The 18,215-nt window shown below is 41.7% G+C and overlaps 1 protein-coding gene across 1 annotated transcript in view; it reads left to right on the top strand.

Moving 5' to 3' along the window:
• Positions 1-1,529: 1,529 nt before the first annotated feature.
• The window catches only part of MOXD1 (monooxygenase DBH like 1), a 90,812-nt gene continuing 74,126 nt past the window's right edge, over positions 1,530-18,215 (top strand). Inside the window, exon 1 of the mRNA XM_058735296.1 lies at positions 1,530-1,865. Within this exon, the coding sequence (XP_058591279.1) occupies positions 1,590-1,865 (276 nt within the window). The 5' untranslated portion in view covers positions 1,530-1,589. The remainder of the gene's footprint in view (positions 1,866-18,215) is intronic.

Raw genomic sequence — 18,215 nt, 5'->3', positions numbered from 1 at the left:
ATGCCCGAATCCTTGGGAGAACATAGTTTTGATGGGGACTGGTAACTTTGGAAAAGTTCTGGGAAGAGGAATGGAAAGAGAAAACAGGAGGAAGAAAAATCAGGCTGAACTACGAAACTTGAAGAGGGGGAACAGGATGTACGGGTGGCTTGTGAGGAGCCCCCAAATCCAGAGTTAATAGTACATATTTATAGTATTCTTCTTACACCTATTTTCATCTGATATCCCCTAGTATTTGATTTTCTATTTTACATTGTGTAGTTGTAAGCCACCTTAAAACTTCTTTTTTTTGAAACATGACAGAATATAAATAAATGACTAAATAAAGAAGGTAATGTACAGTTGCCACATGGAGTAATCAGCGTTCTGAAGACAGGAGTGATGTGGTCATAGGTAGAGGCGAAAACACGTTTTGCTGAACAGGACTACGATCAAAACTTGAAATAGCAGGAAAAGAAGATTTCAAATTATAGTGTATCTTCTAAGTGATACTTTATCCCTGACCTACCCCACTGATAGCAAAGTAGTTTTTATTTTATTTTATTTTATTTTTTTAACGTTTATTTATTTTTGAGACAGAGAGAGACAGAGCATGAACGGGGGAGGGTCAGAGAGAGAGGGAAACACAGAATCCGAAACAGGCTCCAGGCTCTGAGCAGGTCAGCACAGAGCCCGACGCGGGGTTCGTACTCACAGAGCTCACAGAGGGCAAGATCATGACCTGAGCCGAAGTCGGCCGCTCAACCGACTGAGCCACCCAGGCGCCCCGATAGCAAAGTAGTTTGCCAGTAGTTGTCCCATCAAAACCAAACTACACCAAACCCAGGCGGAAGGCAAGCATCAGAGAGCCGACTCCTGCCATCACGAGCAAGACTTCCCCAACCTTGGGACTCCCACAGGGTGAAAGGGTGAGAGAAATGTCCTGGGAGAGATGAACGGTGTTCCTCTGTGGGGTAGGGGGATCCCTGAGTACAATGGCTTCGGAAAAGCAACTGCAATGGATACAGGAATGTTAAAAGAGTTGCTCTGGCTGGGACTTTCCCTCATTTTCCCTCCATCAAACCCAGGATTATCCCTTTTGATCCCTCAACTCCTCCCCTTCTCTGACAGATTAAATTTGCCCTCCCTCACCAATTTCTCCTTTTCCCAGGGATTCACCCCCGCCCCTCCTCCTCCACCCCCTCACCGCCCCCCCCCCCCCGCCCCTGCCCCGCGCCCTACGGTCCCAGCCAGCGCCCACGGTCTCCCAGAACCAGCCTGCCCTCTCCTTTCCCCTGGGTCCCAGCCCCCTTTCCTCTGCCTCCTCTATCCAGGACGCCCCCCTCTTCCCTCCCCACGGAACCTAGACCCCGGGGACCAAGCCCCGGGTGCGGGGCGGCAGGTGGATGGGCCGCCAGCCCGACGGGCCGGGGGTCGCCCACGGCGGGGAGGGGGAGTGGGAGTGGGTGGGGCCCCTCCCGGCGGGCGGGCGCGCGGTGGGCCGAGGGGGCGGGCCCAGGCCTCCCGCGCGCGGCCGCCGCCCCTCGAGCCGCCTCCTCGCTCCGCCAGTCTGCGCGACCCAGGTGCCGGCGGGCAGGAGGCGCCCGAGGATGTGCCGCTGGCCGCTGCTCCTGTTGTGGGGGCTGCTCCCCGGCGCGGCGGCGGCGGCGGCGGCGGGGGGCTCGGGCCGAGCCCTCCCGCACCGCACCCTCCTCGACTCCGAGGGCAAGTACTGGCTGAGCTGGGGCCCGCGGGGCGGCGGGCTCGCCTTCCGCCTCGAGGTGCGCACCGCCGGCTACGTGGGCTTCGGCTTCTCGCCCACCGGGGCCATGGCCTCGGCGGACATCGTCGTGGGCGGAGTGGCCCACGGGCGGCCCTACCTGCAGGTAAGCGCGTCCCCACCGAGCCCCGTCCCGTCCCGCCCTCGGGGCAGGCGCGAGTACTGGCGTCCCGGGGGCCACCCGGTGACCCCTGCGGCGGAGGCTGGACGCCACCGCCCCCCCTCCCCCGCAGCCCCCGCCCGGCACGCGCTCCCCTGGACGGTCAGCTCCCGCACCCCCGGAGCCGAAGGCGCCTGCGGCTGGGCTCCCTGCTTCCGCCGCCTGGCCCCGAGTTTTCGCCCCGGGAAGCTGAGCACGGGTGACCTCGGGCAGCTTGTCTCTGAACACTCTCCTGTCCCCAGCACCCCATTTAATAGATCCCCTGCATACACACCTGCCATGCATCCCTATTCACCTCTAATGGGAAAGGAGAACGACCCTTTGGGGCTCTAGCAGGACGGCTCTCAGGGTTGGAGGGACCTGTGAGCTTTATAGCACTTTGCTGTCTTGCTGCCTGGGACCAGGATCCCAGAACTTCCCAAATCATAGCTATTCTAGGGTCCCAGGCACGGAGCTGGGGTCAGCTGCCTTATCTGAGAGATGAATGAAAGGCCCCCCACTAAGAATCTTTTAGGAACTTTGCTCTTCTGGGAGCCCGTTAGGATGCCCCATTCAGAGACCTGCAAAATCTTTAGTTTCCCCGGCAAAATCCTCTATTAAGTGGAGAAACTTTTCGCTTACTGTAATAACCAACAAAGTTGATTTGACAGCTGCTGATTTGCTTTGAAAGAGTCAGAGTAGATATGTTGCCTGTTCATAGATAACTTCATGCATAGGAGGGAGGAAAAAAGAATTGTGAAGTAACCATAATGATTAGGTGGTTAGGTCTTCTGGACATCTTTGTTTATCTGATCTTGACAACATTTGGACACTTTTCCACAGTTACATAACATCATGGTGAGTATACTCTGTTACTTATAAAAGTTCATCCAAAAATACTGCCCTTTGCTAAAAGTCTCTTCTTCCAAATGAAAACTCCTTGCTGTTCTGGCATTGTGTTAAGGTTTTGATGATATTAAAATCAAAGCGCCCGATCGATTTCAAAGTGCATTTCTCAGTAATTTTATTCCTGACTTCTAAGTTTGATTTCCACAACTTTCTGGCTGAGAAGCCATCCAATTTTAACCCTAATTCTGGCACTGAGCTATTAACTCTGGGTAGAAATAAAGAAAATGATAGTAATAACAAGTTCAAAACCATCCTGTTGTCTGGTTTTTCATAAATTAGTCCTTTCCTCCCAAAATAAGTGTTCCACAGCTCCAATAAAATTGAGTTTTATGAGGATTGCACTTTGTTGAGGTCACTGATGTATAAATTTCTTCCTGCAGCGGCATCTCAGACATTGAATTTGTAAACCATGAATTTGACCCCAAACACAGGCCTCACTAGCTGAATAACGTAACTCTCTTCTGATATGAAGTAGAAAATACCTTGTTTAAATATCTGTGTGAGCCAAGTCTTTGTGTTTGTTTGGTTGTTTTGGGTGGGGAGGGTACTATGCCTCTTAACTATCCTTGCATGTTTTGTTGAAAGGGACATGGAAAATCTTACTATGGTAATATCATAAAACAGGGTATACTTTATAATGTTTATTTTTGAGAGAGAGGAGAGAGAGAGACACACAGAGTGTAAGTGGGGGAGGGGCAGAGAGAGAGGGAGACAGAATCTGAAGCAGGCTCCAGGCTCTGAGCTGTCAGCGCAGAGCCTGACCTGGGGTTCGAACCCAGGAACCCCAAAAGAGCATGACCTGAGCTGAAGTCGGACGCTTAACTGACTGAGGCACCCAGGCACCCCTAAACAGGGTATACTTTAAAGGATAACTTGATATTGTTTCCCGCCAGAGAGTAGCGTTTCTAGAAAGCCCATCCAATTTGATATCAAATGAAAGACCAAGCTAGAGTAGTGTTTCAACATGCCATAACTGGCCCACCACAAAAACAGACTTCGTTAAACTACAGAGTGTTTTCACATTGCTGGTGATTCTCATAAAGACTGCATGAGAATTAACTAAGTGCTCTTTGGGTTGACTTTGAACCGTGGAACTTTTCTTAAAATAATCAGTGAATACCGATCCCTATGAGATAAACCTTAGAAAATGGTCACTTCTCCAACATAGTTAATGAGAAAGCAATAGGATATTCCTTTTCAGTTTTATTCCTCAGGAGATAAAATTCTTATTTCCATATACAAATGGTAATTATTTTCTTAGTGGACTGACATCCTTTACTGGTCCATTTCCTTAATCCCACTCATTACAGGACATATAAAATACAGTAAAAATTATGCTAGTCAGTTATATGGGAAAAAATTTATTAACAACCTCTTTAATTAAATGAAAGACACCAAACACTGAAAATAAAATGAAATGTATCAGTTCCAGCTGGGTCATCCAGGTTAGGTGATTTTCCAAAACTTGAAATCAAATCTTCTCTCTAGAAACTATCACCTTGAGAGTCTTTATACAGTGGTGTGGTGTAGTAAGGCCCTCCTCAGCACCTATACCAAAAGGTAAATAGGGTTCTTAAACAGTGTATTCGATTCAGTTAGTAGACTTTGGATTTCAGGTAATTTTGCTTCCAGTGCGAACAAACTTTGCAAGACAGAGCATTCATTGGCTTCTGGGCTCTAATGTATATGTAGCTGCTGCTGATGGTTACAGATGGCATGAAGCTGTATGGTAATAACCCAAGGTGACATCCCAGTCACCTCCCCTTGTGGCTTTTTTTCATATAGTTTATGAAATATATTTTTTAATATATTTTATGAAATACATTTTCATATATTTAACTTTCAAAAACTTGACCTTATGTATATATATTTTTTATTATTCTGACTTCTATTTTGCTGATTATCTTAAGCTTTTCTTTTCTTTTTTTTCTCAACGTTTTTTTTTTTTTTTTTTTTTTTTTTATTTATTTTTGGGACAGAGAGAGACAGAGCATGAACGGGGGAGGGGCAGAGAGAGAGGGAGACACAGAATCAGAAACAGGCTCCAGGCTCCGAGCCATCAGCCCAGAGCTTGACGCGGGGCTCGAACTCACAGACCGCGAGATCGTGACCTGGCTGAAGTCGGACGCTTAACCGACTGCGCCACCCAGGCGCCCCTTAAGCTTTTCTTTTCAATAGGATATGAACTCCTGGATAACTGTGTGAGAATTCATTCCAGCCAACCAGTAAAGAATTGTTGGTTAAAATAGATGCCACAAACCCAAATGCCTATAGAGGTCAGACAGCAAGTATAACAAAGTGACGGGCTTGATCTAATGCAACAGACAGGACAGAGGATTGAGGACAAAAAGAGTTTTTGTGACCAAATTACTGTTATGTGGGTATGCAAATCAAGTATTGGCAGATCTTCTGTTTTTGCTTTTTGGGGGGGAAGACAGAAATGTAGATGTGTGTAAATCTGATCACTAAATACTGGCCACAATTCCATGTTGTGCAAAGCACCACATAGAGCACGCATGTACACACAATTCTAGCTGAGATAGAGCTTGACTTAATCTGGGGTCAAGAGGGAAAAAAGCTAAGATTGGTGAAGAATCAACCCAGATTATGAAAAGCCATGAAAGGCAGAGAGGCAAGGTCCCATTTCTCTTCAGGCCCAGCTTATTTTGTGCCAAGAAATGTCCCGTGTCAGAGGGGACCTTGCCTTTTTTTTTTTTTTTTTTTTTTTGGTTGCCTATTGTGTAACAAACCACCCCAAGACATAGTGGCTCAATACAGTGACCCTTCGTTTTTCACACATCTGCAATTTGAGGAGGAGCTAAGTGGGGACAGATCTCTATTTTACTTGATGCCAACTCCAAAGTGAGTGGTTGGAGTCATCAGGAGGCTCCCTCAGTCACTTGTCTGATGCCAGCTGCCTTTGGCTCTTAGCTGGGGATCTCAGCAGGTGCCATGGTGGTGGGAGAGTGGCCACTCCATGCAGCTATTCAGATTCCTCACAGTGGAGTGGCTGGGTCCTAAGGCTGAATATCCCGAGAGGCCCAGGTAGAAACTGGATAGGCTTTTGTAACTTAGCCTTTGAGTCATCTTCTGTTGTGGCCCTATCCCACCGATTCAGGAGGGAAGATAGACTCCACCTCAGTATCACATCATAAGGAGCTCACAGGGGAACGGAATATACAGGTGAGGTCATCTTTGCAAAATACCTCCTTCCACACCCATCCCCACTGACTAGTCACAGTCTCTCTCTTACCACCACTTTTGAGAGTCTGTATGTGTCTAATCTCTCTTGATGCTGCTGAGACTGGGAGGCGATATTGACTTATTCACCTTTTTCCCTTGTAGTCTTTCACACCACTCACAAGGAGTGAGGGAACACTTAATTTTCCTTCTCCATACTCCCCTGCCAAAAAAGACCTGTGAACCTCTACAACCCATAATTTTCAGTGGTTGCCAATCACTAATTCAGGGTTGGACCCAATGAGAATACCTCCAGAGGGCAGTGTGACATTTGTTGTAGTCCTGTGCAGTGAAAAATCAAATTTTGGTTTCCTCGCCTCAGGCCAGTAGGTTTGGCCACCTTTAAAACCTATAGGCCCAGAGATGAGGCATTATGGAAACTTGCCCTGTCCATTTTGTAACCCACCTGCCCAGTCTGGAGAGAGTTCCTCACATGTTATATAACCAGGTACCATCAAATGAGAGAGAAAAATGTGTTTGGGAAGTGGAGCCTGTCTCCATCAGATACACTGTTGGAGAGCTGCTTGCTCTTGGGGAGATGTGACCCCTGGGATGCTGCCGTGGGTTTCTGCACTGTCTTTCACAGGATTGCCTGGGGAGGGGGTGGGAAGCAGTCTTTCCTCTTGCATTGGCTTTTGAAAACCTCACTATTTTGTCTCAATGAATGAACTCAACTCTCACTTCCCTGATGGATTCATGTCCTTTCCCTGTACTTTGCCCCTTTTTGACACAGTGCAATCCCACCCCCACCCGAACCACTTAGCAACTGAGTCCCTATTGGAGGCAAGTAATCCGGGTTGATGAATGCCTAGTTTGTGTGAGTTAAGAGAAGAGGGCAGCATTGTCGGATGTGCCTGTTGAATTTGCACAAAAATTGATTCACTCTTCCTTTGGGGGTAGAAATCGCTAGTGAATGGAAGCTGGAGCATATGTCATCATTTGTTACAGCCTTGTGGTGTTGGCTGTCTCTAAAACTGAAACATTTCTGTGCTGACAAGTAAGTCTTCAGCAGCAGGGTAATTGCTGCTGGGCTGCTCGCTGAGGAAGTGCTTGGAAATTGTGCTGTGATTTGAAATCACAGAAAACAGTGAGCATTCTTTGTGGTTAACGATGTGCTGCTTTTAAGTGCGCCCCAGCCAACGGCAACAAAGAAATGTTTGGAAAGCAAATTGAAAAGCTGTAAGGGAAAGATGAAGAGAGTGTACAATCCTGACACAGCTCAGCTGGGGCTTTGTTAAGAGATATTTATAAGTCTTCAGATTATGCCCCCCCCCACACACACACCCCAATTTCCAGATGACGAGGGGATGTCTCCAAGCTTCGTGCTTTGTGCATTAGTAATAAGGACACATGCACGAACGTAATGCTTCACACAAGATGATCCTCTTTAGCTGTGTGGTTCTCCCTGGCAGAGCAGATGATTTCATAATGCCAGCCTGAGGATACAGGGCAGACCTAAGAACCAAGGGTACAATGCACCTGAACTGACCAACAGTGTTCAAGGCTTCAAGCAACCAATGGCATATTTCTGGACTCTTGGAAGGGAAGGCAGAGTCCACTTCAAAGAAAGTGAATGGTGGCTTATTGATTTGTTTTTGTTTGTGTGTTTGTTTTTTGTAATACAGACCTCTTACAATTAAGTTGCTGGCAAAAGGAATGAATTCATTATACATCATCATGTTTTTGAAAATGTTTGATCCATATGTAAAAAAAAAGTGCATATAGATGCCCCACAAGGCTGTTTATTGTAACTTAAAAAGATAACTAGTGTAAAACTTTTAAATAGAAAGTTATTTTTCCAGGAAACGTCTTCCCAATCTGTCTTCCAAATTAAAAAAAAAAAATGATGCTCATAAGGATAGCATATAGCACATAAGCAGAAAATTCTATAAAAGTAACTTCAAATGGGTAATTTTCTTAACTGTAAAGTTGGAATTATATATCGAGGGCTATGCAAATAATGTATAGACCAGATTTAATCTGCTATTGAGGCCTTTCCTATTCATCTCCTGTAGCCAAAAATTATGAGAAAATCTTTAAACAGTTATTGCTTTTATGAGTTAAGTGTTGATGTTTTGTGTATTGCTGTTCTTAAGAGTTCAGAGTTCAAGGGTGCCTAGTTGGCTCAGTCAGAAGAACATAGGACGCTTGATCTCAGGGTTGTGATTTTGAGCTCCACATTGGCTGCAGAGATTACTAAAAAATAAACAGATTTAAAAAGAGCTCGGAGTTCAGTTGATTCCCCTCAAATTTCCAAACTTTCCCTACACCAATTTTTACAGGTGAGGAGCTGTGTTTTTACTGTGAGTGTTAGGTACCTCTTAAATGGCTTGTTGGAGGCCATGTAGATCAGCAGCCTGGATTTATTTCCTCTGAGTCCTGGTTTTCTGTTCTGTCTTCTCCTTCAAGTAAGCAGTTGCATACATAAAAACATATTCCAGGGGCACCTGGGTGGCTCAGTCATTAAGCGTCCAACTCAGGTTTCTGCTCAGGTCATGATCTCATGGTTCATGGGATCAAGCCCCCGTGTCCAGCTCTGTGTTAACAGCATGGAGCCTGCTTGGGATTCTTTCTCCCTCTCTTTTGGCCCCTCTCCTGCTTGTGTGTGTATCTTCTCCCCCGCCCCCCTCAAAAATAAACTTAAAAAATACATATCCCAGTTTTCTTCCTTAATACTGAAAGAACATGTGTAATGAAATACATGTTAAAACAGATTGGCAAGACAAAATCCGAGTATTTCTCTTACTTTTGTTCCACTATAAATGTCATAGATATTCATTTCTATGATATGATTTTTCATTACTGAGTTCTTCATATATGCCCTACATTTTGATAAGTCCTTAAAGTGTGTGATCTTCTGCAATTTTCACGATACCCCTGTGAGAACAATGTCTTATTTCTCCCATTTTGTAGATGCATAAACTTGGGGCTCCAGGTCACACAGTAGGGGGATCACTTGACTCTCACATCACAGTGAGGCAGTGAATATTGGGATGTTCGTTCACTCATTTAACCAATGAATGGTCATAAGGGTATAACATTAAGTGAGATGAAGGCAGTGACATCACGGAGCTCACATTTTGGTGGGGGATAAGCAGGTACATAAACAAATAAAAATACAAGGAAATGTTGAGAATTAAAATAGGGCGATGTGATAAGGAGTAACCATGTGGTTATTTCAGATAAGGATGCTTATAATCAAGACATGAAGGAAAACAAATGTCCCAGGTCTTAAAGGTGGCCTTTGGAGATTAATCATAGTGTTTACAACTCAAAATACTATATACCATGAAGAAGATGATCTGGCATGCGCATCAAAGAAGTTAGTAGACCTCGAATATAGGAAACTGCCTACCTGGAAGAAATATAATTAATGTTTTAACAAATGTCTGAACCACACAAGCTCTCTTTTCTATTTCTGTGGCATTGCTACACAGATGTTTAGTAAGCTCAACTAGAGTCTCTCAAGCTTTGATCTAGAGACTTGGTGATTTTATAGGAGTTTCTTTCTTAATTCTAGGTGCGAATGTTTTTCGCTTATCCTCTGTTCTTTCTTATCTGCAATAACACTGGACACCCAAAGAACTTGGAGAAGCTAGATCAGCAAAACCACATGTGCCTGTGGAAGATTTCTATCTTTTAGGCAATTTTTAAACTAAAACTCTGAAATCTCAGTTTGTTAAATAAAACTACATTGCTGCCCTTTTTTCCGCTGCAAATTTCACGCACTGAAACTCACTCATACAAGGAAACTCATGGGTAGAAGCTAGGCCTGCTGGTACTTCGGACAACCAGGGCCAAAATGGATTCATGCTGTGGCAGATTATAGCCCAGTGATGAGCAGTGGAGCCAACAGAGAACCGGGCACTGGGAAAGATACTTCTGATGCCAGAAGTTCCCAAACTTCTCTGCATATTAGCATCACTTGGGGGCTGTTAAAAAATCCCAACATCCAGGTAACTGCCCTCCCTCTTCCATACCAATTAAATCACAATCTGAGGAGGTGGACATAGACATTAATAAATTTTAAAGTTTCCCAGGTGATTACGAGCAGCAGGCATGTTCAGGAACTACTGATCTTATGTGGTCCGGCTCTTTGATAGAAATCAGGCTACTCCTTTGTGGTAGACCTACAGAAGCTTCGAAGATTCCAGGCATTGGGCAGGGGGATACAAAGGAGAATTCCATGCAACATAATTCACAGTGCCTTTGAAGTGTGCTTTTTGAAGCAAAGGCTAGCATATGTTTGGATACTGACAATTATTTTATAAAATAGAAGAATAAAGTGGATTTCCCTAAAATGGAAACACTTCTGAGATGAGTTTAGCAAAGCTATTGACAATTCTAAGTATATTTTCAAACTTACATGTTAAAACAAGAGTAGCAGTGGAAGGACTGTGGGTAGTGGTATATTTCAACATGTGCTGAACCAGAAATCTGTCTCCTCCTCATACCCCTCTATCATTTCTACACACCTTTTGCCAGTTGGTACTAGCTGCCATATTTCTAGGCAACAAGAATATCTGCCCACACAGAGTCTAAAATTTATAAGTTATATATGGTTACAGGGCATCAAAGGAGCATTAATAAATGAAAGTTCCAGATAATTCTCAGCCTGTATTTAAGGCGAGGGACATGTTCTGCTTTAAAATCTTTTTATTAGAATTAACAGTAACACAATGGACTCCCTCTGTAATTGGAAAACTCTCAAGTGTCTTTCCAGTTATGTAAATAGATATGTACGTTCCCTTCCTTCAAAGCTCCATTCTCTAAGGTTACTAATAAGCAGTGAAATGCCCTCAAGCCATCACCACAGAAGGGAGAGGGAGAAAAGGTAGCAGGAGTGGTAGATAATTAGTATTTTATTAGGGTATGGATGGAACATTTACAAGTCGACGACTGTCAGTGTTGCCACATCTTCCTGAGGTACCAAGACCAACTCCATGTACTTGGCAGGTTGTAAAGAAATCCCTGCTGAATAACTGCTGAACACCTAAAAGCAGGAATCCTTGGTGTGAATCCCGGCACTGCTTGCTACCTTTTGGATGCGTGGTCCTTCGCAAACTTCTTCACCTTTCTAAATGACAGTTTCCTTTATGAAGAAGGGACTTTTGATATCGAAAGCACGGGCTTTGGGTGAGGATTAAATGAAATAGGCATGTAAAGCTCTTACACAAAGTATGTGGCACATTGAAAGTGTGTACTAAATACAGCATATTATTATAATCAATCAAGCCGTCAGTGAAATGTCAGAATTGTCAGAAGATGACACGGAGACAAATATGGCAGCTTTTCAACGTGGGGAAAAGGTATCTGCTAAGTGTAAAGATGGGGAATATCGATAGCAATTTTTAAGAAAATTTGAGGACAAACTTTAAGCAATTGATTTGTGAATACTCTGCAACCATTAATGACCAGAGACCAGCCTGGTTTCAAAAAACACAGATTATACTGACAAGAATGCATTTTCTCTTGCATTTGATTTGCTGGATGTGGAGTTAGAGTATTAAATAAATGGTGCATCTGAATGATGATAAGGTAATTAGCAAGGTTTCTCATGATTTCTTGTATAGGATGGACTCATAAAGTTGAATTCATTATAATCATAAATATTTAAACATTCATACCCCAAATGTGTTGATAACAGACTGTCTACATTAGACTACAGGATAAAGACTCAAAGGTAGTATATATTAAAATAATAAGAGGAAACTAAAAGTTAAAAGTTCACTGAGAATACAAATAGAATTAAACACTTGGTTAAAAAATGTATAAAGTTGAATTTAATTGGAATTCATATGGAAAAGGTCTAACTATTAGCTCATTTTAACTCAAAACATATGTTTGCTATACACACAGATGCAATATTAGCCTATAAACTCTGCTGTTTACATCAAGGAAAGTGATATTGACATAGTACTCTGTACAAGGCTAATCGCATCAGAAGATAGGTTCTAGAATAACATTTTTAAAAAGATTCTAAAAGAGGATTACAAACATGGTTGAAATCTCTGGAAATCGGGGTTACCTGGGCAATGGGAAACAGTTGTCAGTGTTGTGCCTGGAGAATAAAATGATTAGAAAAGACGTGATCGTTGTTTTTGAAATAGTGGACAGTCTTCCGCAAGAAATAGGGATTAGATGCTCCGTGTTAGGCTCCAGAAGGAAGAAAAAAGACCCAATTAATACACATTAAAGAGTAAAAGATTTTAGCCAATATAACAAATATATTTCTGACAGTGGGAGGTCTTAAAATTGAACAGACTGCCTTGTGAAGTTCTAAATTCATGAGCTTGTCACTGCAGGTATTAAATACTGTGTAATCATCTCTTTAAAAATATTTCTGAGAGAGGAGCACCTGGGTGGCTCAGTCAGTTAAGCGTCTGACTTCAGCTCAGGTCACGATCTCGTGGTTTGTGAGTTCAAGCCCCGCGTCGGGCTCTTTGCTGACAGCTCAGAGCCTGGATCCTGCTTCAGATTCTGTGTCTCCCTCTCTCTCTGCTCTTCCCCCACTCACACTCTGTCTCTCTCTCTCTCTTAAGAATAAGCAAACATTAAAAAAATTAAAAAAAAATGTTTCTGAGAGAAATCCTCCTCTGGTGGGAACTAGGATCAGGTGTCCCTCAGATTTCCTCCAGCTTTAATGAGATGCTGAAAATAACTTTATTCTGCATTCATGCTTTTAGGTTATTCAAGAACTTAGTAGGAGAGAAGATATTAGCAACTATATTGGAAAGTGTCGATGTTGTTTTTTAACCTGTCTCAGGAGTTGTCCTGTCTCCATGGGTGGGTGGGCCCTAGGTCGTTACAGTGTCTGAGAGAATTTCATTTCTCTCCCTACTATGTATTTCACTATATTTGATTTATGTTTAGTGAATGTGTATTAGTGGATGTGTATTTGAAATCTGAAAAAAAAAAGAAAGAAAAAGAATGCTTCGTGATTTGTATATAACTCAGAAGAATATGGAGGGCTTCATGAGGGAGGCTGAATGTGAAGTTGGTGAATTTTTGAAACTTGGTGGCTGCATTATTTTGGTTTCTCTCGTACCAGTCTGCATGTTCTCTGTCTCCAGACCTTCCCACTGGGATATCGAGGTAGGCCTCTCAAATTTAATCTTATTCACCCTCAACCTGTTTCTTTCCCAGCCTTCTCAATCTCAGTAAATGGCACCTCCTGGTAGCTCCTGTCGAAAATTAGTAGTCATCCTTTTTTCTTCTCTTTGCTTCACCCCATGTATGAAACACATCTTCAGGTTCTGTTGACTTTTCCTCCAAGCTCAATCTAAAACTGCCAATTTCCCTTCAGTTTTACTATTTGCACTATTTGCACAGACCACTGGGACCACTGCATGACTCCTGTCTTCTGACCACCACTCTTACTTCTTAGCATCCTCAACATGGTAGCCACAGCAATACACACACACACACACACACACACACACACACACACACACACTTTTCATGTCAATCAGAATATATCACTTGCTGCTTAAAGCTGGGATGACTTTTATATAAGCTTAGTATTAAATTTGAACTTCCTACACTAACCAATAAGGTATTACGATGTCCGGGGCCTCATTTGATTCCTGTTGACCTCTCTCTTGGGCGCTATACAGTTCGACCATCCTGGCTTTTATTTGCTTCATCAAAATGGATAACCAGCCCCATTCAAGTCCTTTCCAATAACTGCTCTCTCTTCCTGGAATCTACTTCATCCATACTTCTCATGGCTGGCTCCTAATTGTAGTCAATTTCTCAGAGTAAATATCATAGCCTCAGGGGTGACTTTTCTGATAACTCAACCTGAAGGCTTTCCAATCCTTCTCTACAATCTGTTTTATTGTCCTCTAAGTATTTATTATCTAAGCATGTTGATTATATTATTATTAAATTTTTTAAAAAATTGTTTGCCTCCTCCAACCCCAAACTAAACTATAAGTTTCATTATAGTGTGGACTTTGTCTGCTATCCTGTATAGTCCTGTGCCCTCAGCCCTGCAACAGAAGCTTAGGAATACTAGCTGCTCAATGAAATATGTGTTGGAAGAAAGGAGAAGTGGGAAGGAGGGAGTGAGAGAGAAAGGAAGGAAGGAAGGAAGGAAGGAAGGAAGGAAGGAAGGAAGGAAGGAAGGAAGGAAGGAAGGGAGTTTTCTTCTCAAAATTTATATACTTGCATTCACTGGTCATAGTTAAAAGAAGTCATGTAAACTTTTAGAAAATTAAGATAGTGGAATAAGATGAAATGATGGTAAAATACAGTTTATTTCTATGATAAAATCTGAAATTGTTTTTTCCATTGAAGTTTATTGTTAGACCTAAAGAGTCAAAATGTTAATTTTGCACTCTATCTCTGATAATTCTATAACTATAGCAAAGTATTAAATTACTCTACATGAAAACTGAACTGAGGTGATTGGCTATAGGGGAAAATGCAGGATGTGTATTTTCAGAAGGTGGCACTTAAAGGACTGACAGATTACTCAGGTGGGCCCCTCATTGGAACACAAGCTAACAGGGTTCCTATTTTGGCATTCCAGTAGCTATTCACAGATCTCTTATTAGATGTAAGGAGTTTCAATTTTATCTGAAGTGGTTTCTAGAAGGCACGCCCCTTCTGTTTTGACCTTCCTCTCCAATTTCTAAGGTTAGTGAAGAAATGACTTCTTAAAACCAGCTTACACTGAAATCTGAAGATTATGTTTGTATAGTTTGTTTATCCAGTTTGGGATTTTTTTTTTAGGATCAAAGATTCTCTTTAACACAAAAATATTTATTATTATACTATCAATATTATTGAACCACCATAACACTTATTATAGAAGCTGATGTTACAAACAGAAATGTTTGAAGTAACAAGGCTTTTGAGATTTCCAAAAAGAGGAAAAACTACAAGCACCTGTTGAAGAAAATGATGACAGATGGTAACATTTTTCTCAAGGTTCCCTTGCAGCTGTGCTTACATTCAGTTCTCCAGGCTGGGCCGGGTTTATTCATATCTTTTATTACACCCAGGAGGGTTTTCACTTCATCCTGTTTAACACAGTGCCGGTCGAAGCTCTTTTCTGTTGCAGAGATTTTATTCAAGAGAGAGAAAAAAGACTGGCAATGCTTAAGAACCAATTTAACATCTGTGTAATCACGTTTTTTAACACGAGGTCAGAGCAATCTTGCAGATTATCGCAGCTAGCTTTTTAAGGAGGTTAGTTTTAAAGTGGCAGTCAGGATTCCTGCTGTTGTGCTAACTGATAAATGCCAATGGATGCTGATGCTCACTTACTTTACTATTGCCACACAGCATTTTGAAACCTCGATGGTGTATTTCATAATCTTTTTCAAAGCACGGTGTTCAAAAGAAACTATATCCTGTGAGAACATGTTTCATTTTTAGGACACAACCACGGATTAACTTGATTGCTGGAGTCTAATTATCAACTCAGATTTTCAAGGGTAGCAGGTAATATTCTATCTTTAAAAAGTAAAACAAGCTAAAAACCTGATTAAAATAATAGTAATCCACAATAAAAACAAAAATAATACCTCATTGACAATTCATATTGAAGTTGATCTTCATGTAGGTAGCTGAGTTAGAATATGATTGAAATCCACATAACCCCATTTATGTAGGATAACATTACTTCATATTTCACTTTACAGAATATTAAAGCTGAGTAAATATAAAGAAGAATGACTTCTGCAAATCAGCTTTTATATTTACATAATTAAAACATCTTCAAATTTTATTTTTAAGCTTTTACAAAATCTTTACAGAACCATGGTTCTCTGTGTCCTCCTCAACCCTCTTGTCCTCATAAAGCCCGTTATTAATGATACTTAATTGAAGCCTACTTTTATTTACCAGTATTTTATGTTAATTTATAATATATGCAATATATATCATACAATTAGATTTTTATAATGGCTGTGACATCCAACTGTGGCAATGAGAGTGCACTGTGATCAATAATCCTATTTATTTTAAGTTTATTTATTTATTTTTGAGACAGAGAGACAGACAGATAGAGCACACAGCAGGGGAGGAGCAGAGAGAGGGGGAGAGAGAATCCCCAGCAGGCTCCACACTGCCAGTATGGAGACCTGTGCGGGGCTCGAACTCACAAACCACAAGATCATGACCTGAGCCCAAACCAAGAGTCAGATGTTTAACCAACTGAGCCATCCAGAAGCCCCCTATTTTTATTTTAAAAGTACTGGAATATCAGGCACCATAGGACAATGGCTGAGGAACGGTCTTTACCATGGGTGTGTGACAGTGTTGCATCTGGGCTCTATTTGCTAACTGGGACCGGCAGTGGGGGTGACGGGTGCCATTCAGTTCTAATTTTAAAGGTGAAAACCAGGGAGTAATAGTGATCTGGGGAAATTCCATAAATATCTCATAAGTGCTACACAGTATGGTTTGGTGAAAATAAATTTCTAAGTGCTATTATTGGTATCAGATTCTTAATTGGTTGGTGTTTTACTGTCAATTTCATTCTCCAGTTTATTTTTTCTCCAAGTGGATAATAGTACCAAATAATTATTCCATTTAATTACCTACTCAGATAACATTAATCCCTTTGTCAAACTGTCAGGAAACCATTAACTTCACTGAGCGTACTCTTTTAGGTTTAGCCAATATGCATGAAGGATTTTCAAGATTGACTGTTCTTTGACTGACTTGGTTTCTTTTTAGCTCTTTTTTTTTCTCCCTCCCTTACTTCTTTTCTTCCTCCTGGCAAGAATAGTTGAATGATAGGAAATTAGGGATGCAGATTTTTTTTTGGTTTTTTTCTCTTCTCTTGCCTCACTTAATTATCCTTTTAAGGTTTGCCAATATGCCATTTTTTTATTGTATAATGTCGACACCATTAAGACTGTGTTTGGTTATAGTTCATGTATTTTCTTAACACAAGCTGAAGGAAGAATTAAGGTGCTTCTGGGGAATAATTGTGCACCTCCCAAGTTAATCTATTCTCATACCATTAAGATGTGAATATTGGGTTATGGTTCTTGAGTTCTTCTCTTTTATTTCCATAATTGTCCCCTTATTTAGAATTGGCAAAAGGAAAGGCAGGATGCTCCTTTTAAAATTACCTATATTTAATAAGCATCTGCAACATACAAGTCACTCGGGATATAAATTCACATTAGAAAAGATTCTGAAACACGATTTCTCTCTCTTAGATCTGTTTTTGTTTTTGTTTTTTTGTCCTATTTCTTTAAAATAGGTGGGGAATGCCTTCTTAGTGTAAAAGGATTTCAAAGAGCTGTTGCATGCATAAACTCTTTTTTCTAAATGAGGATGTCAGTTCCATAAGATTCATGTCCATTTAGGGGCTAAAAGGTCACAACAACGTTCCCAGATTTCAGTGCCAGATGTGTCTAGATGGCCGATCATGCAGACTCAACTCATCCTAGCATCTGGTTAAGCACATTCCACATGGATCTTAACCATATGTAAATGTAATTGAGAGCAATTGGGAAAATAATCACTCTCCCTCTTTTTGTTCCATTTACAGTGCACACAACTATATTAAAGGTACAGATGTATAACTGGATTGATAAGGTTAGCTTTCTATTTTTAGGCAGTTACTACATGGTTGAGAAGATAATTCTATGTCTAGAATATATTACAGGCGACATGGGAATGCAAAAGAGGAGTAAGGATTCTAAGAGGGAATGATCACTTCCAGTTGGAATGATCAAAGAAAACTTCATAGAGCAGATAGAATCATGAGTCTTGAAGGGAAGAAAGCATTTCAATGGAGTTCAGTTTCAATAGGTGGAGTTAGTGGAGAGGATTTCTCAGTGGGGTAAAGAGAGTAGGGAGGACAGAGAAGAAGAGTGTGAACAAAAGGAGAAAAAGGAAAAGGGCAGAATTTGAGGGGAATAATAAATAGATAGTAGAGATCATGTGGTAGGATTAGTGATAGACACTGAAAAATCAAGTTAGGCTAAATTGTAGAAAAACTTGAATCTACATTCTAGAATTCTACCATATACCATCGAATAAAACACAGTGATCCACTGAGAGTGATTTTCAAGGAAAACTTTGACAGAAATAATGCAGGTGATAGTCTGAAGTGAGTTAGAGGAAGTTGTAATCGAGTAGAAGCGAAAGACGGGTTATTTTTTCAAAGAAGGAACTGACGGGTTCTGTGGAGGTATG

Source organism: Neofelis nebulosa, chromosome 6 (assembly GCF_028018385.1).
Source record: "Neofelis nebulosa isolate mNeoNeb1 chromosome 6, mNeoNeb1.pri, whole genome shotgun sequence".
NCBI classification, from domain to species: domain Eukaryota; kingdom Metazoa; phylum Chordata; class Mammalia; order Carnivora; family Felidae; genus Neofelis; species Neofelis nebulosa.
The sequence above is the reverse complement of the archived record's forward strand: the minus strand, read 5'-3'. Positions and strand labels throughout refer to the sequence as shown.